This window comes from Schistocerca gregaria, chromosome X, assembly GCF_023897955.1.
Source record: "Schistocerca gregaria isolate iqSchGreg1 chromosome X, iqSchGreg1.2, whole genome shotgun sequence".
Lineage (NCBI taxonomy): Eukaryota > Metazoa > Arthropoda > Insecta > Orthoptera > Acrididae > Schistocerca > Schistocerca gregaria.
Window position 1 is genome coordinate 219428528 of NC_064931.1, and position 25408 is coordinate 219453935.

Below are 25408 nucleotides of genomic sequence, written 5' to 3' on the forward strand. Positions count from 1 at the left end.
ATTATTATTATTATTATTATTATTATTTTCAGTGATATGACTAGCCCACAGTTTTGGCAGTACTGGCGACAGATTGTTTTGATGGATCCAAATTCATGGCATAAGTGGCTGTATACAAGAACTGTTAGTTTGATATTGCAACATGACCATCCATTGCCAAAACACCTGCATCTGGCAAATACAAGTGGTCGCTTTCAGGTCATTCAGTGTCGTCAGGCCGCTGCAGCACTTTACGCTCTTCTCAAAGATTGGAGCACCTTTGTGCTGATTGAGAATCAAGCGTATGTTAAGCTCATCCCAGGGTGAGTCATGAAATTAATCATTTACCTTAAAGATAAAATTTACAGTTGGTGGCAAATACATATTGTTTTTGTGGCAAAGGTTTGTCAGTGCAGAGAGTTATAATGGTTAATTAAAAAAATAAGTTATTAGCCATGGTTCACTACTAATAAATGTTAAAACTGTGCTTTGGACTGGGTAGATATCGAAATAGACGACAGAGGGATAGAGAAACAATTAAAATCTCTCAAAAGAGGGAAAGCGCTGGACCTGATGGGATACCAGTTCAATTTTACACAGAGTACACAAAGGAACTTGTCCCCCTTCTTGCAGCGGTGTACCGTAGGTCTCTAGAAGAGTGTAGTGTTCCAAAGGATTGGAAAAGGGTACAGGTCATCCCCGTTTTCAAGAAGGGATGTCAAACAGATCTGCAGAACTATAGACCTATATCTCTAATGTCAATCAGTTGTAGAATTTTGGAACACATTATGTTCGAGTATAATGACTTTTCTGCAGACTAGAAATCTACTCTGTAGGAATCAGCATGGGTTTTGAAAAAGATGATCGTGTGAAACCCAGCTCGCGCTACTCGTCCACGAGACTCAGAGGGCCATAGACACGGGTTCACAGGTAGATGCCGTGTTTCTTGACTTTCGCAAGGTGTTCGATACAGTTCCCCACAGTCATTTAATGAACAAAGTAAGAGCATATGGACTATCAAACCAATTGTGTGATTGGATTGAAGAGTTCCTAGATAACAGAATGCAGCGTGTCATTCTCAATGGAGAGAAGTCTTCCTAAGTAAGAGTGATTTCAGGTGTGCCACAGGGGTGTGTCGTAGGACCGTTTCTATTCACAATATACATAAATGACCTTGTGGATGACATCAGAAGTTCACTGAGGCTTTTTGCGGATGATGCTGTGGTGTATCGAGAGGTTGCAACAATGGAAAATTGTAGTGAAATGCAGGAGGATCTGCAGCGAATTGACGCATGGTGCACGGAATGGCAATTGAATCTCAATGTAGACAAGTGTAATGTGATGCGAATACATAGAAAGATAGGTCCCTTATCATTTAGCTACAAAATAGCAGGTCAGCAACTGGAAGCAGTGAATTCCATAAATTATCTGGGAGTACGCATTAGGAGTGATTTAAAATGGAATGATCATATAAAGTTGATCATTGGTAAAGCAGATGCCAGACAGAGATTCATTGGAAGAATACTAAGGAAATGCAATCAGAAAACAAAGGAAGTAGGTTACAGTATGCTTGTTCGCCCACTGCTTGAATACTGCTCAGCAGTGTGGGATCCGTACCAGATAGGGTTGATAGAAGAGATAGAGAAGATCCAACGGAGAGCAGTGCGCTTTGTACAGGATCATTTAATAATCGCTAAAGCATTACGGAGATGATAGATAAACTCCAGTGGAAGACTCTGCAGGAGAGACGCTCAGGAGCTCGGTACGGGCTTTTTTTGAAGTTTCGAGAACATACCTTCACCGAAGCATCAAGCAGTATATTGCTCCCTCCTACGTATATCTCGCGAAGAGACCATGAGGATAAAATCAGAGAGATTAGAGCCCACACAGAAGCATACCGACAATCCTTCTTTCCACGAACAATACGAGACTGGAATAGAAGGGAGAACCGATAGTGGTACTCAAGGTACCCTCCGCCACACACCGTCAGGTGGCTTGCGGAGTATGGATGTAGATGTAGATGTAGATGTAGACGTGTATCTGAACCTTTGTCTTTATGCTGTTAATATTGAGACATGACTCACAACCACCTTCACAGTTAAGATCCTGCTAAAGACCACCTTTAAATTTAGAAAGAAGGGGAGAATTTCTGGCAGAATTGAAGCTGTGAAAAGGCAAGTAATCAGCTATGTTTGCAGAGCTCATTCGGCAACAGCACTTGCCTGCAAAAGGCGAGGGTCCAGGTTTGAATCCCAGTCATCCACACAGTTTTAATTTTTCTGGGAATTTAACAACAGCACATACTACTCTGCAAAGTGAAAGATTCAGGAATTTCAGTATTGTTTTTCTTACATTATATATATGTTTTACTTTTAGCTACCGTGCCAGATTTGTGTTGTGCGAAATGTAAAAGAGTCAGAGCATCTCATTAGAAAGTGTTTAATAAAAAATGAATCGATTTTTTAGTGAAACAGAGATAATTTTTCATATACATTTGTTGTCTCTATAAATTCTGTTTATGATGCTCTGTGTTGGTTATATACAGTGTAGATTATGCTTGTAGAGAATATTTTCATGTTTTATAATCGGTATGCAGTATAGTGCACAGTTTGTAGCTCTTAGATTGAGTCTCAAATTTTTGAATTAAATCTCTAGCTTTATTGTAATAATTTTCAGAGGGGGCTGTATAATATTTGGCTATTGTACATGAAATATTGTATTTGGCAGTGAAGCATCAAAAAAGAGAAACTCAGTAGAAAGAAACCTTGAATTTGAAAGCTTGTACAATATTCTATATACTGCTGACAGTGTGTCTGTATCACTTTTTTACCTGCTTTGTCAGTAAAACATTTGCATGAAAAAAGTGGTATAAATACCTACAAAATTAATGAGTGGTTCAGAAGAGGTCTGCTCTGTATGATAGATGGGGAACAGCTGGATAGTTCAAACTGTGTAGTTCTTCTCTCTTTTATTTCCATCTTTTTTTAAATTCACCCCGTGGACTCTTAATAGTTTTTCCACTCTCAACATTGTTTCTGTCTACTCATCCCAACACTCCCCTTCCCACTTTGGTTTTAAATTTCTTGACTTGTATTTTTTTCTGTTTCTGTATTTGTCTTCAACTCTAGTATTTGTTTTATTTGCTACCTCAGTTGTTAACTTACCCTCCCATTTTTCCAATTCTTATTTCTGCCTTATCAAGTGTCTTCTATGCCTTTTTTAGATTCCAAGGTTTAATAGTCACACCTTTTGCATTCTGCTGTTAATTTCAATTTCATCATGACCAGTTTTGATTATTGTGTTGTGGGACTTCATACTGTGTAATTGCATCGTGTCTTCTTTCTAAAAGTCTCCAAATCTGTCCTCTTATAAGCTTCCATGTTATACTATGAAAAATATATCATTTCCATAGCATAGTGTTAGACTGTGCTTCCGACTAATATGTGGTTTCCAGTCTTGATTTCAGCTGTTCTGGAATTTTATTGAGAAGGTAGTTTATAGTATGTTGTACATAACTGTGACACTAAAAGAGACAGTCTGTGGCTTAACAGACTATGTTCTTGACCTGCAGATCGCAGAAGTTTTATGAAATTTTGCTGTGCATCATATTAGAGGGTATCATAAATATTCACTTCAAGGATGCTATAGTCTTTCTACAAAATTATGTATAGGAGGAATCTGTTGGAAGTAGGTACCAGATAATCAACATTGGTATACAGTTCATATTTATTTATTCACAAGAAGAGTGGGCAGAAAAAGAAATCACCTTTAAAACTTCTAATTCTGGTGCCATTTGCAAGATGGCAGAAAGCAGGTTCACTATCCAGTGGCTAGAATGTTAAAAAGTCATTTGTTCTTGTGAAAGTCTAAAGTTGGACTATTGAAAGTGACTTGAAAGTATTTCCTGTAACCTCCCTTCAGTATGCCATCAAATACTATTTACTTACTGTGTAATTCCGACAGAGTGGCGCTGTTTTAATTAGTGTGAACTATATAGCCATTCAGGGTCTGAAGATAACATTCAAAATCCTGCTGAATCCATGTATTAAATGGGATGCAGATTACACCAAAATCTCATGTTCAGCTTTGAAATTCCAAGCTATGATAAACTGTATTAGTTGATAATATATTGTCTGTATTATTACAGCTAAATATGAAATTTTAAATATGTTCATTTCTTTGTTTCAGAGATTTAGAGAAGCCCCCTCAGTCTTTTGTTGCTCTAAAGGTAGCCTCAAAAGCTCCATGTGTAGTGCTCCATTTAGCTTTTCTTGAGGGTACACCATCAATGATACGACAACAGGTATGTCAAGAATGAACTTATATAATAATTCATTGTTTCTAACAAAGAAAACCTTGAAAATCAGACATAAAAATGTGATCAAAAATTCAGTTATAAGTAATTTACGTTACTCTCAAATCTGTGCTATTGCTTGCTCATGGTGTATGCTTTCTTTTTCACCCTTTGGCATGGTTAGGATTGCTTAGATGCCTATACAGTGTGTTCGGTGTTACGTGACATTTTTAATGGAGGTGCTCGGAGCAGAGGATTTGGTAGATGTTGAATGGCTGGCTCAGTATTGATTCACTCCCAGTCAGTGCAAACTATAGCAAGAAAATGAGACTGTATTAACTATTGGATAATTTTGTGTTTACTCCACTCTGTTGTGTTGTACTACTGGAATATTCCAGAATTTGAAACACGAACATCTGCTAGCATGAGTTTCTTAGAAGTAGATACCTTAGGGGTTGCAAAGCAACTCAAATCGCTTGATACGGGTAAGTCTTCAGGTCCAGATTGTATACCGATTAGGTTCCTTTCAGATTACGCTGATACTATAGCTCCCTACTTAGCACTCATATACAACCGCTCGCTCACCGATAGATCTGTACCTACAGATTGGAAAATTGCGCAGGTCGCACCAGTGTTCAAGAAGGGTAGTAGGAGTAATCCATTTAACTACAGACCTATATCATTGATGTCGGTTTGCAGTAGGGTTTTGGAGCATATACTGTATTCAAACATTATGAATCACCTCGAAGGGAACGATCTATTGACACGTAATCAGCATGGCTTCAGAAAACATCGCTCTTGTGCAACGCAGCTAGCTCTTTATTCGCACGAAGTAATGGCCGCTATCGACAGGGGATCTCAAGTTGATTCCGTATTTCTAGATTTCCGGAAAGCTTTTGACACCGTTCCTCATAAGCGACTTCTAATCAAGCTGCGGAGCTATGGGGTATCGTCTCAGTTGTGCGACTGGATTCGTGATTTCCTGTCAGGAAGGTCGCAGTTCGTAGTAATAGACGGCAAATCATCGAGTAAAACTGAAGTGATATCAGGTGTTCCCCAGGGAAGCGTCCTGGGACCTCTACTGTTCCTGATCTATATAAATGACCTGGGTGACAATCTGAGCAGTTCTCTTAGACTGTTCGCAGATGATGCTGTAATTTACCGTCTAGTAAGGTCATCCGAAGACCAGTATCAGTTGCAAAGCGATTTAGAAAAGATTGCTGTATGGTGTGTCAGGTGGCAGTTGGCGCTAAATAACGAAAAGTGTGAGATGATCCACATGAGTTCCAAAAGAAATCCATTGGAATTCGATTACTCGATAAATAGTACAATTCTCAAGGCTGTCAATTCAACTAAGTACCTGGGTGTTAAAATTACGAACAACTTCAGTTGGAAGGACCACATAGATAATATTGTCGGGAAGGCGAGCCAAAGGTTGCGTTGCATTGGCAGGACACTTAGAAGATGCAACAAGTTCTCTAAAGAGACAGCTTACACTACACTCGTTCGTCCTCTGTTAGAATATTGCTGCGCGGTGTGGGATCCTTACCAGGTGGGATTGACGGAGGACATCGAAAGGGTGCAAAAAAGGGCAGCTCGTTTTGTATTATCACGTTATAGGGGAGAGAGTGTGGCAGATATGATACACGAGTTGGGATGGAAGTCATTACAGCATAGACGTTTTTCGTCACGGCGAGACCTTTTTACAAAATGTCAGTCACCAACTTTCTCTTCCGAATGCGAAAATATTTTGTTGAGCCCAACCTACATAGGTAGGAATGATCATGCAAAATAAAATAAAAGAAATCGGAGCTCGAACAGAAAGGTTTAGGTGTTCGTTTTTCCCGCTCGCTGTTCGGGAGTGGAATAGTAGAGAGATAGTATGATTGTGGTTCGATGAATCCTCTGCCAAGCACTTAAATGTGAATTGCAGAGTAGTCATGTAGATGTAGATGTAGATGTAGATGTACTTATTTTATTTTCAACTGTAGCAGTATCTCCTCTGTGTCTCACTTCCTCTTTTATATGAGCACAAAATGCAAGTATATTTTGCATGAACTATGAGGAGGAGACAAAATTTGCTCCCTCTATACTTATCCTTTTTCCCTGCAGCAATCTACGTGACAAATAACTGTGGACACACTGCCTGAGTGCATAGTTTATGTCCAACATGTGGCCAAAAAACGGACTTGAACATTTACTTATTATTTTCTAAAGTAATTCACATTTTCAATATAGTTACAGTGAAGTGTGCTTTGAAGATAGCATTTTTCATAGCAGTGAGCGTTTCACAAGATTTCTTCCATCTTTGATGGTGTATGAAAACTGTTAGATAACTTGAAACTACAGCTATGTTATCAGTGACAAACGTGGTGATGAGGAACCCTCTGGAAATAGATTTTATCCTAAGCACTAAAGATGAAAACCCAGCATTAGCACCATGATGCTACTCTACTGGGAAAAAAGATGGAAGGAATGAAAATGAATATAAATGTTTCCTTCTCCAAATGAGCTGATGTTTCATATCTCATGATCTTGGAGTTGCTGAAACATTTAATTTAAAATTCCTTCCATATGAGAAGATGATGATGAGAATCACCATACTGATGATGATATTAAGATATATTGGCATGAGTGGCAAAAGAAAAGAGATGATGTAATCATTTTTAAGTAGACAGTGCTCTAAAGATGAAGTGCATGCAACAACATACAGTAGACAAGTTTTTCAAGAAAGTGGAACCAGTATATATGTTGCTGGCATGTATCAATTGGCCAATTGAGCTCAATGAAAAAGAACAAAATTTTGATAATTGTCACTCTCGTCCTCTTTTGGTGATCCCCTTCTTCTTCTTCTTCTTCTTTTCTTCTTTTCTTCTTTTCTTTTCTCCCCTCCCCCCTTTTTTTGTTTTGTTTTTTACGTAATGGGAGACCCATCATTGGTCATAATTTTAGTGACTTCTTTTATTATGGTGCCCTTGATTTCACTGGCCCTATATGGCAATGTAGACATATTTGAAATCAAATATGTGGTATTTGTCCAGGCCATTTTCAGTGATTGATGGATTATCCTCTGTCTAAAGTATTTTCCAAATAGTGTTGTTGGACCCACCACTCTGTGTGCCCAATGTACTGCAACCTTTACTCACACTGAATCCTATCACTTATTGTCATCATCAGACACTACTTTTCACAATCTTCCACAAACTTTGGACTTACCAATTCATTGTTTATGCATATGACAATCTGTATTACCAACAACTATTTCTCCTTTGAGGTGAAGGCATACAATCAGTCATTGCCACAGCAGGATGCATTCTCATGCAGAAATCTTTTTGTAGACCATCTAGAGGAGTTTTATCAGGCCACTCTTGTCCAAACCCATTGTCTGATTCAGATATATTAATGATGGTTTCGTTAATTGGATCCAGAACAGAGACAAACTATCCTGACTCCTCCAGAACCTGGACGCATCCCCTCCTTTGACTTCCCTTGGTTCTCTTCATCTCAGCAAGCCTTTGTCCTCAAATTTGGCCACCACCCCTCTGATGGTTTCATAAAAGATCTCTGTAATGACTAGAATCAGACAAGACCAGAAACAACTCGAGAACTAGTTGAAACAGGCCAACCAGCTGTGGGCGTCACAGCGAGCTGCCTGAGAGTAAATGTGTGAACAAGAACAAAAGGAAGAGAAACAGTTGAGATGGCATGACTGAATAATAAGCCCAGCGAGTAAACCTAGATCGAAAACCTAAGACTTAGTGAATTCGGAACCAAGGCAACAATGTGTAATGAGATCAATATAGTAGTGCAGAGAAATTACAACTTACTGCAGAGCTGTTGCACTCCTAGATTTAAAGGGCACCTTTTGTATCCTGATAGGCTGGCAAGGTGGGCCTACATTGTGGTGGCACATGCAACAGTGAGACAAGCACCCACAGATGTAGCAGTGCTGTGTAGTGGCTGTCGTCAAGTTCCACACCTTCTGGTGGATTTTCAAACTTGCTGGGCTGGGACACTAGATACTGCCACCCTGTAATGGGCAGATAGGGCCAGAAGCACCATGGACAACACTTGGAAAGGTGAAATGGCAGTGTGAGTGGAGTCACAGCACAGAAGCCCCTCCGGTTGGTGGGAAGAAACCGTCGTGTCTGACAATTTGGTGGAGCCCATTGGAGTGGGCCGCAGTGGTGTGGGTGACGAAGGGCGAGAGGGAAAAGTTGGTGCTGAGACCTCCATTTGTGCATGCATTGACGGGAAGTGCTACTGGTGACCTGGAGCACAAGTTGTAACTGTGCAGGTGTTTGAGTGGCAAGGGCAGACGTTCCAGGTCCGACTGAGCTGGTGGTGAAGGTGCAGTTGATTTGTCGGGATGGAGCTGGTTGGTATGTCGGCTCTTGAAACCCTTCATGGTGTTAGCCATCATAAGGTGCAGCACAAGGGTGGTGACCACATTGGACAGAATCCATGAGAGTTTTGTCCTATTCAAGTGGGACTACATAGCCGAGCCTGGTAGAAAGCCCCCAGTTTGTCGGGCCCAGGGTTCCATGAGCTGCAGATGTAGAAGATGGAGGTGAGTACATGGCTGCACCCATGGAGGGTACGGTCATGGACAGAGGTGGTCTAGTAGGTGCTCAGAAACATTGTGAGTAGAGCTGTGGTGGTGGATATGCTCATCACTTTTAACATTTGTTGTTTGAACATTTTCACTATATGCTCTGCTTCACAATTAGAGGATGAGTGTAATGGCAGACTAAACAGATGCTTGGTGCCATTGGATGTACAGAACAGTTTGGAAGCTGTCCCCGTGAACTGGGGCTCATTGTCTGACATAATAGTTTGGGGAAGCCCTTCAGTTACTAGAATCTGGACAAGGGCATTGAGAGTGGCGTCAGTGGTGGTGGATGCCATGTTAGGTAGTTAGAATAAGCATCCATGACAATGAGCCACATAGACCCTAGAGGGAGACCAGCAAAATACAGAGGAGTGCAGTTCCAGGGGCAAAGGGGGATGGACCAGGGGATGAAAAATTGCTGTGGAGCAGCATGTCACCTAATGAAGGCTTTCATCTGTGACATACCCCAGTGCCTACAATGGAGGCGATACAAAACATGAGGGTGCATGGTAGGTGAGGTCATGACAGTGTGATTATCTGCCTTTGTGTCAAGCATGAGAATATCAGAGATGACTGACAGACGGTGGGAGAGGTGAACCCAGACCCAGAGTTCAGTAGTGTAGATCTTGGAAAAATAAGTAGGCCACCCATGGAGCACCTAGTGCATGACACACTCTAAGACAGGGTAGTGGTGTATGTCAGCAGTGATGTGAGTATCTGTAATGGGCAACCCTTCCAAGGCATGCTGCCATTCCACACTGATGTGGAAACAGAAGATTTCCTGTCTGTCAAATGACTGGTCTTGCTCTGAGGGCAGCCAAGAGAGAGCATCAGCATTTGCACGTTGCACCATGGGCTTATATTTAATGGTAAAACTGTAGGAGCTGAGGAGAAGCACCCAGTGCAGGAGCTATTGTACCATCTGCTCTGAAAGCCAGGAGCGTGGCCCAAAGAGTGCTACCAGCAGTTTGTGGACTATGCTATGGGTAAACTTGATCCCAGACAGATAAATATGGAACTTATTAATGGCAAAGGTAATTGCTAAAGCTTCCTTTTTGATCTGTGAGTAGTTCTTTTGAGTGGGTATCAGAGACTTTGATGCGTAGGTAATCAGTTACTCAGTACCATGATTGTTTCTGTGTACCAGCACTGCACCTATACCGTAAAGGGTTTCATCAGTGGCCAAAACCAGGGGACATGATGGAGAAAAGGGAGCAAGGCAGGTGCTGAGAGCAGCAGACTGTTCAACTGTGTGAAAGCATGCTGAAAGGCAGCCATCCACCTGTACTGAACACCCTTCTTCCGCAACTAGTTGAGAAGATGTGTAATGTTGGCCGCTTGTGGTAGGAACTTGTGAGTTAATGAGCATATCACTTTCATTGAAGTATATGCCCAAAAGATTCAGCCTTCAGGAAGTGTGAAACGAACCCTGTCGTTGAGGACCGTGTGCCACAAAGGGCGCAGATTCACCACGAGATGGGAAAACTCACAGGTGTCTATTGTCCATTGGGGCCCAAGGCCTGTAGTGTTCTAATGAGACAGACAAGAACCTACGCCATAGGGAAACCCAGTAGAAGCCCTTTGTGGCCAAGGAGACGTAGCAGTGTTAACTATAGCGGACCTAAGATCGGCCATAAAGGGAAACATTTATGAAAACTATTTAATTCTGTAGTAATTCAGGGAATGAAGCTACGGTAATTTTAATCAACCATCCTTAATAAATTTTGATTGTAATCCCAATAAACTTGGAATATTGTTCATATCTATAAGGGTTTAGGATTTACTGTTAAAATGAAATTATCAAGTTTTGTAACAAAGACCTGAATGCTAAACTCTGAATGCTTCGATTGATCTTAATGATTGACATTTCATATAGAAGCACATCATTAACGTGACAAACAGTGTAAAAATCAACTCTCTAACTTTATTTGTTTAAAAAATATAGTAAATTTAAATTATCAGTATTTTCAGTTAAGTATCAGATCATCATTTCCTCCACACAAAAAACATTGAACGATGACAGCATGACACCTTATTGAAACATTAGGTAATAGAATATTTGTTGTAAAGTTTAGTGCATAATAGTTACTTTTGTTATTTATTTATTTATCAGAAAGCACATCGGTGCAAGGCTGCTGGGCGTGACATTCAAAGTTAAGAAGGAAATTGTATTAGTTTTATGTAAAAGAATTAAACATTTATTATGTAATGGATATTATTGTTACTTTATTTAGAATGTGAAAAAGTGGTTAAGCTTTGATTATTTAAATATGTTAAAATGTAAAATAATGTATAATAAGCTGTAGCCAATCAGATGGATGGCTTCAGGAAAGGGAACTGCCGTACTTAGTTGAGCGAGGATATTCAGCGCACAGGAAACTGCCCAGGGACGGGCAGAGAGTGTGCTGGTGCAGTTCAGATTGAGACACGAAAGCGGACAGTTGGTCTTTAGGCAGTTGGAAAGTGAAATGACTTAGAAACTTTCGCATTGTGTGGTATCGCGGGAATTAGTCTCTCAGCAGTCACCAGCCACGCGCCTGGTGTGAACTCTAACTTTTCGCATAGTTAGCGAGGTGGAGTGTCGAAATTGCAGTTCGCGATGTGATTGGGAATGATCGAACTGTGTCAAATGGAAATGCACTTGAGTGTAACAGGAACTCTAAATATGACCACTTTCGCTATTTGTTTGCTTTCTGAATAAACATTTAGGTCCCAATATTATTATTACTGTTATTATATGTTATATTAACATTGTATTTTGCAAACTTTCCACCAGCCAGACAATTTAACCAAAGTGTCACAAGTGTCTCATTTAGGGCATGTAATGTGACGTGTGGTTCCACCCCTAGACAAGTTTGAGCCAAGACATTTCGACAACGAGGACCTGCATGTGAACCTGAACATCTATGGGATGTTAGCTCGCAAACTTCGAATAATAATCCATCTTTCACAAAAAAAAGCTTGCAGCTCCTGTCAGTTTTGGGGCCATGGTAGAAAGTCAATAGCAGAAAAGTTGTGGCCAGAGGGCTAGATCCCATCCAGCAAGTGTTCGAAGTGTTCCACTTGCTCCTGAAAAAACTGGCATTTGTGTAGATGACATTTGAGCCATGCGTCATGCAATGTAGCAATTGTCAACTGTTCCAGGTATCTCTACAAGACAGCTGGAGCAGAAGGGATCCCAAACAGCAAGCTTTTGTATATGTGTAAGTCAAAGAGAGTCTTGCTGACCATAATGTGTTGTCATTATCTGGTATCCTTGCCTGGCGTGTTTTCTTTTTTAAGGCCAGCTAGACAGTATGGAAATCAATTATGGCCACTAGGGAGTGTGGCTGTGTCTGAAGGCACTGCTGTCCCCACAGAGAATGCCGCCACGGAGACATGCCCACTGTCCTGGCCTATTGGTGCCCAAGGCTTCCCTTTAAAGCCGGCTGCACAGTGGCTCTGCAGTTAGTTGATTTCTCTGTGCTACAATATTAATCTTGCTAAATATTGATGTGTTGATTCTGAATTTGATGCTTGTCAGTTTTTGATCTTAGTTTGCTCACTGAACTTTTTATTCCACCATGCTGTCTCTATTGTCTGTCTTTCTCTTGTGTTGTCCACCTGTTACTCTCTGGCGGCTCACTGTCGATGCTCTCAGCCAGTATGCCAGTCTCGGCTGATTCTTGAGAAGTTCCTGGTTTTGCTGATTCTGGTCTCTATAATTGGCGATTGGGGAAAAGGTAAGCAGCATTCCATGGACGCCAAGCTTGTGCAACTAGTAGCACAGAAACAGCAACAGTAGCAACAGATACAGCTGTTACAACAACAATTTCAGCTTTTTTTGGATTGCTTACAGGTTCAGGATTCTCAACCCATCCAGGCTGTGGTCACTTCAGAGATGGACTGTCACCCACCTGCGTTTTGGCTGTTTAACGACACAAAGGAGGATAGGGACATGTATTTGTGGTGGCTGAAACAGCACTTTACTGCTTTTCCATCATGCCCCAGTTGCATTAATACTGCTAACAACATGTGTGATGGAATTGCAGGGGTTGAGTCAATGTTACAATTTCACTTCTATAAACCCGGCTTGCAAAACTTCTTATGGAGATTCAGTGATCCAAGACATTGTGATCCAATTGCCTCCCAGTCCAGAAGTTTGCATTATAGCCGTCAAAGTGTACAACCCTTTCTTAGTCGACAGTTTGAAATTGCACTCTATCTTGAGATCATACAGGTAGAAAACAAAAACTCTTGCCTTGACCCCAAGTAGCAGTAATTCAATCACAAACAAGCAGTGATGTGTGAACAGGAGCATTATCATGATGCAATTTCCGTAAGTGGTTTTCCTACAGTTGTGATCATTTTCTTTGGATTGCTTTATGCAAATGGCACACAACTTCCATGTGGGATTCCTTATTGATTTTACGTCCATAAGGCAGTAACTTATGGTGCACTATCCCATTGTAATCAGAGAAAACTGTGAGAACACCACTCACATGTGATTGAACTTTTCGAATTTTTTTCGGTCTTGATCCTTCAGGCTGTTTCTATTGGGACTTTTGGGCCATAATTTCAACATAATACCTATACACCCATGTTTTGACACCTGTTATAACCTACTTTAGAAGTCCTGGATTGTTGTTGACTTCATTCAGCAATATCTACGTGACCCTATGTGACGTCGTTTTTGATCGAAATTCAACAAATTCGGAACAAACTTTTTTGCTATATGTTTCATGCCCAAAACATCTTAAAAATTGCTTGGCATGAGCTAAAGTATATGCTGACATCACCAGCAACCTTTCATATGGTGATTTTTCCAGAATCATTTTCTTTACTTCTTCCACAGTGTCATCAGAGCCAGCCGGTGTGGCCAAGCAGTTCTGGGCACTTCAGTCTGGAACCGCGCGACCGCTACGGTCGCAGGTTCGAATCCTGTATCGGGCATGGATGTGTGTGATGTCCTTGGGTTAGTTAGGTTTAAGTAGTTCTAAGTTCTAGGGGACTGATGACCTAAGATGTTAAGTCCCATAGTGCTCAGAGCCATTTGAACCATTTGTCGTCAGTAATTCAGGTGCTAGGGCATCCAGGACAGTCACTGTCTTCATCTTCTCGACCCTCTTTGAAGTGTTTACACCACTTATAACTCTTGTCTTACTTATAGCAGATTTGCCAAAAGCCATTGTCAACATTTTGAGTGCAGTGCTGCACTTTATTCCATTTTTCAAGAAAGATTTAATGCAAATTCTTTGGTACATCTTTTTCAAAAGTAAAATTGAAAACACGTATAACCTTTTCAAATGTCAGTAATAAACTATATACTCAAAACAGCTGAAAATGAAAACATGCATCAGGAACACGTGTACCAACAAGACAAAACTAAATTTTAAAAAATCCTGTTACTTTTTTATCACACCTCGTATGTATGCTGTGGGATCTCCTCTTGTGTCCTGACTGCTTCACATTACACTCATGTGCAGACTACCTGGATCACTGCAGAACATTGCATGAACTTCATGCACTTGTTTTCAGGGTGATACTTTTGATACTGAGTTATTTATTGATCTCAAGATTGTGAACCAGGCTTTCCACATCTAGAGTAACTGTTTCTTGGTTAACCTCCAAACACATGTTCATCTTGGTTCCTCTGACCTGGCCCCATCCCATGTGGTGACAATTCAATCCTCCCCAGGATCAATTCATGGTCCACACTATATACAATGGATCTTATGGCTGGTAACGTGGTTTGTTGCCAATAGTCACTCAGTGGGTAACAATTTTTGTCTTTATGCCTTCTAGCTGTTTGGATTCTCCATCACTGATGAGATTCTGTTTGTCTCAGACATGGTTGCATACCAGGAGCTCGACGACCTCTGTACTACCTTTGAGCCCCTATTTGAACCCAGCTTGGGGTGCACCCCAGATTTTCAGACCATATCTCATCGCATCCAGGTGCTATGCCCCATTTCTGCCAAAGGTGGCCTTATCCTGTCTCTTTACAGATGGTCACTAAGCATAGCATCTCCATGAAGCTGGGATAATTGAACTTGTAAAAACCAGTGCTTTGGCCACACCCCTAGTAGTGGACAAGAAACTCAGTGGCTCTCTCCAGTTATGTGGAGATTTTAAATTGACTGTCAATGCTCAAACACAAATGGAAACCTAATCCATCCCATGTCTGGAGGACCTCATCACAGAGCTTGTAGGGGGTGAATGTTTTCGTAAGATACACCTTGCTCATACGAATTTGCAGGTCCTCCTAGATGAGGAATCATAACAGGAATCATTCTTTGCAGTTGGCAAAAATATTGTCTCTATTGAGGTCAAAATTGTGTATGACAGTGAAGTTACCCCACTGAACCCTGTTCATTATAGTACTGGACTGCTGCTTATATTCTTAAACTGCCTGCAAATAAAGACACTCTACCCCACAATCACAGTTACAATTACGAGCAACTTAAATTGAAAAGACCAGATAGATAATATTGCGGGGGAAGACGAAACAAAGACTGCGTTTTGTTGGCAGAACACTTAGAAGATACGACAAACCCACTAAAGAGACAGCCTACATTACACTTGTCTGTCCTCTGCTGGAATATTGCTGCGTGGTGTGGGATCCTTACCGGGTAGGATTGACGGAGGACATTGAAAAAATGCAAAGAAGGGCAGCCCGTTTCATGTTATTGCGCAATAGGGGTGAGAGTGTCACTGATATGATACGCTAGTTGGGGTGGCAGTCACTGAAACAAAGGCAGTTTATTTCGCTGCGAGATCTATTTGCGAAATTTCAATCACCAAGTTTCTCTTCCGAATGCGAAAATAATTTGTTGACATCCACGTACATAGGGAGAAATGATGATCATTATGAAATAAGAGAAATCAGAGCTCGAATGGAAAGATTTAGGTGTTCCTTTTTACCATGCGCCATTTAAGAGTGGAATGGTAGAGAACTAGTATGAAAATGGTTCGATGAACCCTCTGCCAGGAACTTACGTGTGAATTGCGGAGTAACCATATAGCTGTAGATGTAGATGCCATGTATAACAGGTCTAGGCGAAACCAAGTTAATTGTTGGATTTTTTACCAGCCACCTGATTCTGCTTTGACAGTTCTAGAGTCATTCAAAGTAAGTCTATGGTCAGTAATGCATAAATACCCAGAGAATGCAATACCAGTTGGAGGTGACTTGAACCTACTAAATATAGACAGGGATGTTTATAGATTCATTGCAGAGGATACAGGCAGACAGTCTTGTGAAGTTCATTTGAACACATTATCCAAAAACTGTTGTGAGCAGCTAGTTCAGCAGCCCAAACACAATGAAAATATCTTGGACATTGTAGCTATAAACAGACTGTACCTTATCGATGACATCAGTAGAGTGATGGGAATTAGTGATCATGATGTCATCATAGCAACTATTGTATGCAGATGTTAATAAATGAGACAAGAATTCTAGGAGAGAGTTTCTGCTAGAAAGAGCAGATAAGCAGTAGTCAGCATATTATTTACAAGGAGAGGTCCCCAGCGGTGCGACTTACTTTTTGAAATTATCTATATGGTGATGAAGGTTAAGATCCCAGGTACCACACACCGCAGCCATTTGCCCTGGTGGGCTCTCGTTTGCAAGTAAATGACAGAAAAAATAAATAAAAAAATACAAAAAAATAAAAAAAATTTGGAATTTCGTGCGACAAAAGAAGCTGCATTATTTATGCTTGCGTGGTGTAATGGATATGGTAATGGCTTCATATACAGGAGGTTTGTGTCCGAATCTCATATGGTGCATGTTTGGGTCCGAATCTCATATGGTACATAATTTTATTTTATACTTTTAAATATTTATCGAAATTGCTTCATTCATTATTTTTATTCACTTAACAGGTTTAAATATAATTTTTTATTTCCATTCCTTTGTCACATCATTTTAAGCCCTGTATGAACTGTTTCATTTGTTGCATTTTTTCTTTATATTATTCATTTTCCAATCTGAATTTTTGTGAACGCAAATTTAATTATATTTATCTGTTATAATATTAAATTACTTGAAAATTCTGAATTTATGTTTGTGCAGGTGAAAAATGTATTTTTGTTACCAGATATGCAGTATTTTTTGCATGGTAATTGTCATACAAGCATTTAAAACATAACCTAAATACCTATTGCACTATGGACAAAGTAACACAGATGAAAATTTAAATGAGAGATGGATTTCTAAGTTAAATGAAATTCAAGTAAAATGAGAAATAAATATAATGAAGGCAATAATGTGGACAAAAAACAGACAAACAACAAAAGAAACAGGGTAATAAAACAAAAGAAATTAAATCAAAATTAATAAATAAAATTAATTAAAAACACAACAACAAAGATTTCAAGTGGAGGAAGAATGATTTGAAGAGAAATGAGAGCAAATGATGAAATTGATATGTTTAAAATTATGTGACAAAAGAATATAATTAAAAATTACATTTAAATCAGTTAGTTGAATAAAATGATGATCAAAGTTATTTCAATAAAAATTTAAAAATAAAAACAAATTTTACAACCCCTAATGAGATTTGAACCCATAACTTCCTGTATGTGAAGCCATTATCCTATCATTTTTAATGCTGTTAAGTGTCACACAAAATTCTGAGGGGCCCATGAGGGTGAAGAGCTGCAGTGTGTAATACATGCAATCTTAACCAACATCAACATGTAGATAGTGTCAAATAGTCGATCGCACCATTGGGGACCTCTCCTTGGTAGAAAATGAACTGAAATCATTTAGTGTTGGTATGATGGACATAGAGGAATTATGTGCAAAGTTTAAGCAGATTGTAAATCATGATCTGGAGAAGTATGTGCCTAGTAAGTGGGTTAAGGATGGAAATTATGAAATTCGGAAGATGTGGAGGAAACAGAGGCTGTTGCAGTCTCGGTTCAAAAGAGAATGCACGAATGATGACAAGCAAAGGTTACTAAAGATTCGTGTGTCAATGAAAATATCCATGTGCAAAGTATACAACAACTACCGCTGTCACACAGCGAAAGATCTGGCTGAAAACCCGAGAAAATTCTGGTCCTGTCTAAAATTGTTAAGCAGGTCTAAGTCTTCGATCCAGTTGGTTATTGACCAGTCTGGTGTGGCAGTAGGAAGATAGCAAACTGAAAGACGAAGTTTTAAATTTTGCATGTAAGAAATTGTTTATGCAGGAAAATTGTACACATGTGCTGTCATTTGATTGTAGTACACAGCCCTGCATGGACAACATAGTAATCAGCATCCCTGGCATAGAGAAACAACTGAAAGACTGAAAACACAAAAGTTGCCAGGTGCAATTGGAATGTCAATTCAGTTGTGCAAAGAGTACCCTACAGCATTGGCACCATACTTATCTTGAATTTATCGCAAATTTCTCACCCGGAGAAAAGTCCCAAATGACTGCAAAAAAGCGCAGGTGGCTCCTGTATATATGAAGAGTAAAAGTACGGACCCACAAAATTGCAGAACAATGTCCTTAACATTGGTTTATTGCAGAAATATAGAACATATTTGGAGTTCGAATATAATCAATTTCCTCGAGACTGAAAAGTTTCTGTGAAGGAATCAGTACGGTTTTAAAATGCATTGTTCATGCAAAACTCAGCTTGCCCTTTTTTTGTATGATACATGGCAAATTTATTGATGAAGGGTAACAGACAGATTCCATGTTTCTAGATTTCCAAAAAGCATTTGTCACATTGCCTCACTGCAGACTATTAACAAAGCATATGCAATAGGTTCCCAGATATCTGAGTGGCTCAAGGACATCTTAAGTAATAGAACCTAGTATGTTGTCCTTTGTGGCAAGTGTTCTTCAGAGACAAGGGTATCATCAGGAGTGCCCAAGGGAAGTGTAATAGGACCATTATAATTTTCTATGTACGTAAATGATGTGGCGGGCAGAGTGGGCAGCAATATGTGGTTCTTTGCTGATGATGCTGTGGTGTACAGGAAGATGTCGAAGGTAAGGGACTGTAGGAGGGTACAAGATGACTTAGACAAAATTTCTTGTTGGTGTGATGAATGACAACCGGCTCTAAATGTAAAGAAATGTAAGTTAATGTGGATAAAGAAGAAAAACAAACCCGTAATGCTTGGATACAGCATTAATATTGTCTACATCTATATCTATGTGATTACTCTGCTGTTCACAACAAAGTGCCCTTGACACCATCATGTTATATAGATATCCAGGTGCAATGTTGCAAAGTGATACAAAACAGAATGAGAATGTGGGGAGTGTGGTAGGGAAGGAGGATGTTTGACTTCGGTTTATTGGGAGAATTTTAGAAAAGTGTGGTTCATCTGTAAAGGAGACCACATATAGAATGCCAGTGCAACCTGTTCTTGAGTACTGTTCAAGCGTTTGTGGCCCACAAGGTTTGATTAAAGAAGGACATTGAAACAGTTCAGAAGCGGGCTACGAAATATGTTACTGGTAGGTTCGAACAACATGCAAGTATTATGGAAAAGCTTCAGGAATTCAAATGGGAAACCCTGGAGGGAAGGTGATATCGTTTTCAAGGACCACTGTTGATGAAATTTAGAGAAAGAGCATTTGAAGCTGACTGCAGAACAATTCTACTTCTGCCAACATACATTTCACATAAGGACCACAAATATACGATATAAGAAATTAGGGCTCATAAGGAGGCATATGGACAGTCATTGTTTTTCTCACACTATATGCGAGTGGAACAGGAAAAAAATGACTAGTAGTGATATTGGGTACCTTGCACCATGCATTGTACAGTGGCTTGCTGAGTATGTGTGTCGATATAGAGATAGGTGTAGATGAAGAGGAAGATGTTTTCATATATGAGGGAACAGGAGTTATTTCTTTTGAATATGAAAGTCCTCTCTAAGGACTTATCAGAATAATTCTGAATTCTGAAATAATTTATTCATGTTGTTTTGTTTAGTTCTCCAGTATGGCATTGTATTCCATTTACCAGGTAATTTGAGTTCTCTAAGTAATATGAAAAGTCACTTAATGAACTGTGCATGTGTAATAATTGAAGCAGTAATCGTTTACAGTATATGTGTGTTTTAGAGATCGTTGGGTGTAGCTAGTTTCGCTTGTAGTATATACCTGATTTCATAATGAAGATACATGGCTCACAACTAATACACCCAGGTTGTTGAGGCACATAGTATGACAAAAGAACACTCTGCCATATTTAAGTTTTTAATAGATGTAGTTTCTTTAAAATTTTGTAAATTCTTCTATTATTGTAATAGTTTTAATTTCTTTTTACTCCAGATTGTAGGTCAACTGAGAGATCAGGTAGCCCATCTCACATTTCCTCAGAGGCCTTCTACTAAGGATGTACTGCCAAGAAAAGTTTCTGTGACTCAGAATTTACAACAGCACTCACCAGTTACTAGGACTTGGTCAGAAATAAAGTGTTGTTCCCTACTACGTAAGCCGGTTGAAAAAATTTTGATCAGGTGAGTATTAAAACATACTTGTAGTTACACTAAGAGAAGTGCTTGTAGATGTTTGAGAACTCAAATACATTTCAAAACCCAAGTAGTATAATTTACATACTTGTATTTACTCTGTCAGAAAGAAAACAAAAAGTCATATACTCATGTAATTTATATGAAACTGAGAATCTTGAAAAATTGCTCATCATAAAAAATAGACCAGATGTTTATCACAAATGAAAGTAGAAGGTATTACAGGACCTTTTGAAGGAAACTCATGGGTCACCATGACTATGCTTTCAGCGAAACGACTGTATGATCGGCGACTTTAAATGAATAAAATCATAACAGTCTAGCAGATTATTTTAAGAATCTACTAAATTGTGATAAACCAAAAAGTCTAATCAAGGTCAAGAAACCCATTCTCCAGTGCCCAGAGTGCAGACCACCTAACAAAGACAAAATCAGGTGCCGCACTGACCATGTAAAAAAAGGGCTTCCCTACAAATCTTTTGCGCGTAGTTGTAACAATGCTGGCCATGTATTGGCGCACTTGATGGCTTTTCCCTGGAGGTGACTTGTCAGATTTCCTCCTATTTTCCTGTCAGTGCATAATCAAGAAGCCCATAAATTCTCTGTTTACATTGTGAGCACAGGAGCGGCACTGTAGCATTCCCTTTGTCATGAAGTAAGATGTCCAACTCTGGAACATCACTTGACTGGCATCCACTCACTGTTTCTGCCTTTGAAATGTTGCTTTGTGGTGGTACAGCCTTGGTGCACACTCTGCATGTTTTACGGTGTATTTCTTTGGCTTCATTAACTGGTAGAGCATGGGTGTCATCTTCCATACTGCTTATGATGTCAACAGTTGGTAGTGACATTGGAGATGGGGCTAAGTTTAGTCTTTTCCTGACACTGATGCATCATTGATCATTATCAGTGCAATATTGGCAGTATTGATCATAGTTTGCTTATATGTTGGTTGTAGATTTTCTTCAGACACAGTCTGCCTGCGCCCATGTGATAGCAACAACCCACTCCCATGAAGTGGGAGCATGTGCAGAAACACTTTTAGAGGTGGACATTGTAGTGACCTGCATAAGATTCCACACCCTGCAATCTGTACCCACAGCTGTATGGCATGCTATGGAAGTCGCAAGATGCTATCACCGACATAGGCCTCCACTCTTGGATGCACATGCAGCCTCCCCATAGTGCACTCTTCTTGCCGGCCAATGACTTATAGTGTAGGGTCAGGCCACCCTTGCTCTCAGTCAGGTGTTGACATTCGGCCTTTGTGTCTCAGACTGGTAGTGACTGTACGCTGTGGCACGTGTTTTCCTGTACCAACATTCTTGAAGTAATAAAGTGTTATATTTGTTATTATCCATGTGTTGTTGTAGTCAGAACACGTTGGCAATGGATAGGGTTGTTTTTTATGTGTTCTGTTCTACAGTTGCTTTTTGAATTTGATTGCGACATTTTTCTTGTTGTAACATGGAAGACCTGCTTCAAACATTGGTGCAACAACAGGGGGAAATTCTTACGGTATTGCAACAAGCTTTGCTTGTGTAGCTCTCTACCCCTTCAGCTCCAGCTATGTTTCCTTCTCTGTATCTGTCATTTGATGGGGCAATGGAAGGTTGGGAAGCATATGGACATCGCCTACGACAACTTTTCCATGCCTTCCACACTACAGACGCAGAGGTATGTTGTGCACTGTTTTTGTCATTGGATTCTCCTGCCATCTATTAGGTGTTGTGGTAGTTCGCCACATAGCAGGAACATTTTTCATTGTCTTCTGACATTTTATTCTTGTTGTGATCTTCCTATCATCACTGCTGCATGCAAGTTGTGATCGCTAGTGTCGAATTTTGCTAATTCAAGAAACATTACCATCAGTCTTATCATGCATAGGCCGCTACCCTCCATGGCCTTAGTCATAAGTGCAATTTTGTCACATCCAAGTCAAAAGAGTCGTATGCAGACATCATGGTTTGCGATGTCATCCATTCTGCCCTGGATAAGGAAGTCTGGCAATTAACCCTCCAACTAGAAAACCCTTCCCTCAGTGAGGTGTTGCCCATTGCCCAGTCATATGAGATCTCACATGCCACTGATATGAGATCTCATGTGCCACTGGTTGGCAACTGGAAGCTTGGTGCAACATTGCAGTAGCCTAACTGTGTCTGCAGCATCCGGGGAGGATTACGTAGCAGAGGTGCAAGCCAGTCAGTTTGGTGGCTTCTATGTAGCACGTAAAAAGTGTTACATCCACCGCTCCCTGTTGCCATTGTGTGTCTTGTTACTCCCAGCGTGATAGATCAGAGTGACCCCAGCACTGGGCCATCTGTCGTAAGTGTTGGAAAAAAGGCCATATTGCGGTAGTCTGCCAGTAAACAGGACAGAACACAGAGTCAGAGAACATGGATATGGATAGCTAGGAAGTGACATTGTCAGGGCTGGTTCCCAGTCAGGAGCCCAAGGAGCTTTTTGTAGAGGATTTGGTTCTCTCTGGTAGCTGCACCTACAGGTGGACATCAACACAGCAATTTCCCTGCTTTAATGCCAAACATATTCAGAACTTGGCTCTTCTCCTCCAGTGTCACTGGTAAACAAGCGCATATGAGGATATGGTAAACACCAAATCCCCTTCCTTGGTTGGTTCACAGCTGACATTACCTGTTGATCATTAACTCAGCCTATTACCTTTGTTGTTGTTTACGATGCTATTTCAGCAGACCTTTCTGGGTTTGACATCTTTCAGGTCTTTGGCTTTTCAGTCACGGACTCCATACAGTTGGTATCTGGCGATGTCCTACCAGTCATTGGAATCTCTTTGCTCTGAATTTCAGGATATCTTTGCAGAAGGCCTAGGGGGTGCCACAGACTTTAAAGCTCACATAACCTTGAAGTAGTCAGCTTGTCCTAGATTTTTTCATGTTCGGCAAATTCCAATAGCCCTCCACTCGCAAGTCAAGATGGAGGTGGACTGGCTCATATCTCTTGGGTTTGTGGTTCCCATTTTCTCTAGTGAATGGGTCACATCCTTTGTTATCATGATAAAACCCTCTGATAAATTGCAACTTTGCAGTGATTTTAAGGTCATCATAAATCCACAGTCACACAACCATTTCCATGTCCGAAGAGCTGTGTACATGCTTAGCAGCAGGTCAGTTCTTCTCCAGATGTGGTCTTTCCGAAGCATATCATCAGTTACTCCTGGATGAAGAGTCCAAGTGTATCATTGTTCTTAATACACCTGTCAGCCTGTGTCAATACCAATAGTTAATGGTTGGTGTGGCAAGTGACTCTGCAATTTCTCAAGGCTATTCAGAACACTTCATGTCCACTATTCCACACCGTTTCAGCCACCTGTATGACACTGCCATTACCAGACATACTCAGAGCAAGCACCTGCACAATTTCCAGGCCTCTTATGACAAACCCCAGGCTTTGGGTCTACCTTGCAGTCTACAGAAGTCTAAATTTTTCCAACCCTCTCTCGAGTATCTGCGCCACACAAATCATGGCAGGGTGTCCAACCCTGGTGAGTCTGGTCAATGCCATTATGGATCTGCTGTCCCCTTTGTCATTGCATGAACTGCAGGCTTTCCTCAATAAAATTGCCTGTTACCATTGGTCCATTTCCGGTACATCCACTATTGCGCACCCTATCTACCTTCTCCTCTCCTTTGTCTGATGAGTGGCAAAGTCTTTCCCTTGCTTCAGGTCACCACCGTATCTATCTACTTTTGATCCCAACAAACCATTGGTTTTGACATTGGGCACATCCCATTATGGCATGGGGGCAGTTCTCACCCATAAGAATGCAGACAGCTCCGAGCAGCCACTGGCATTTAAAACCAAAACTCTCTGTCTAATACAGATCCATTACTCTCAGGTTGAGGAGGAGACTCTGGCATTTGTGTATGCTTTCACCAAATTTCATGTAGCCTTGTATGGCACCAAATTCCAACCAATTATAGAGCACAAGCTGTCAGTTTTGTCATTGAGTCCATCTGACTGAACCCCCAATAAGGCAGCCCACAGTTTAAAGTGATGGGCCTTGTTCATCTCTGTTAATGTATATGATCCCACTTCTGGCACCAATTTTAATGTATATTCCACTTCTGGTCACTAAAATTAACAGGATTTGGGTTGTCTGGGGGAAGAGACCAAACTAAGAGGTCATCGGTCTCATAAGATTAGGGAAGGATGGGGAAGGAAGTCGCCCATGCCCTTTCACAGAAACTGTCTTGGCATTTGCCTGGAGCGATTTAGGGAAATCACAGAAAACCTAAATCAGGATGGCCGAACATGGGATTGAACCATTGTCCCCTCGAATGCAATTCCAGTGTGCTAACCACTGCACCACCTCGCTCGGCCAATGTTAATATTTATGAGCGGGGAAGGGGGGAGAAGATTGTTACATATGCCTCGTGACAACAGTGTGCAGGAGGTCGAGTGGTCAGGATTTGAGAGTGGGTATCCAGGGCTGCCATTAAATGACAAAACAGGAAATTAGGTACAATAAAGAGGATATATTTCAATGTACGGTATACAAGGGGTGCACCTAGCGTCAGAAGTTACCAGGTTTAGGCCAGGCTAGGAGGTAGAACAATTAATTGAAATGGACAACGGAAGGGGAAGCGGTTCATGTTAACTTACGTTGGTGGCTGGTTGTGAAAAGCGGAGCCAGAGGCTCTGCCTTCCAAAAAGACGTCTGTTCTGCTCGAGGTCTGGATTACAAGAGAGAGAGGCAACTGTGTTCCACACTGCAAAACACTCCACCATCCACACACGTGGAACTGCCTCGGTTTTGCAAGACAGGCAACTTGTGTCACGTAGATACAACATATGTTACTCTGGGAGAAAACTTGTGGGCCTTTGAAATACATTTTTTAATCAATTCCTTAAAATATTCCTTGACTGTCTGCCACCATGTACATCTCTAAATACCACTATGGCATCCATTTTCACTCCACTGGGCGCCAATGCGAGTGCCTTATCCAGGCTGCCCATCGGTCTGAACCCCGAGTTTGATCATGTGTTTTCATTTGAATGTCACCTCCTG

The 25408-nt window shown here is 40.6% G+C and overlaps 1 protein-coding gene across 3 annotated transcripts in view; it reads left to right on the forward strand.

Moving 5' to 3' along the window:
- LOC126297774 (KICSTOR complex protein SZT2-like) overlaps positions 1-25408 on the forward strand; it is a 710838-nt gene that overhangs the window by 124200 nt on the left and 561230 nt on the right. For all 3 annotated transcript variants that reach the window (XM_049988949.1, XM_049988951.1, XM_049988950.1), the window contains exons 13-15: positions 33-302; positions 4168-4282; positions 20162-20349. In XM_049988949.1, coding sequence (XP_049844906.1) covers positions 33-302; positions 4168-4282; positions 20162-20349 — 573 coding nt within the window. The remainder of the gene's footprint in view (positions 1-32; positions 303-4167; positions 4283-20161; positions 20350-25408) is intronic.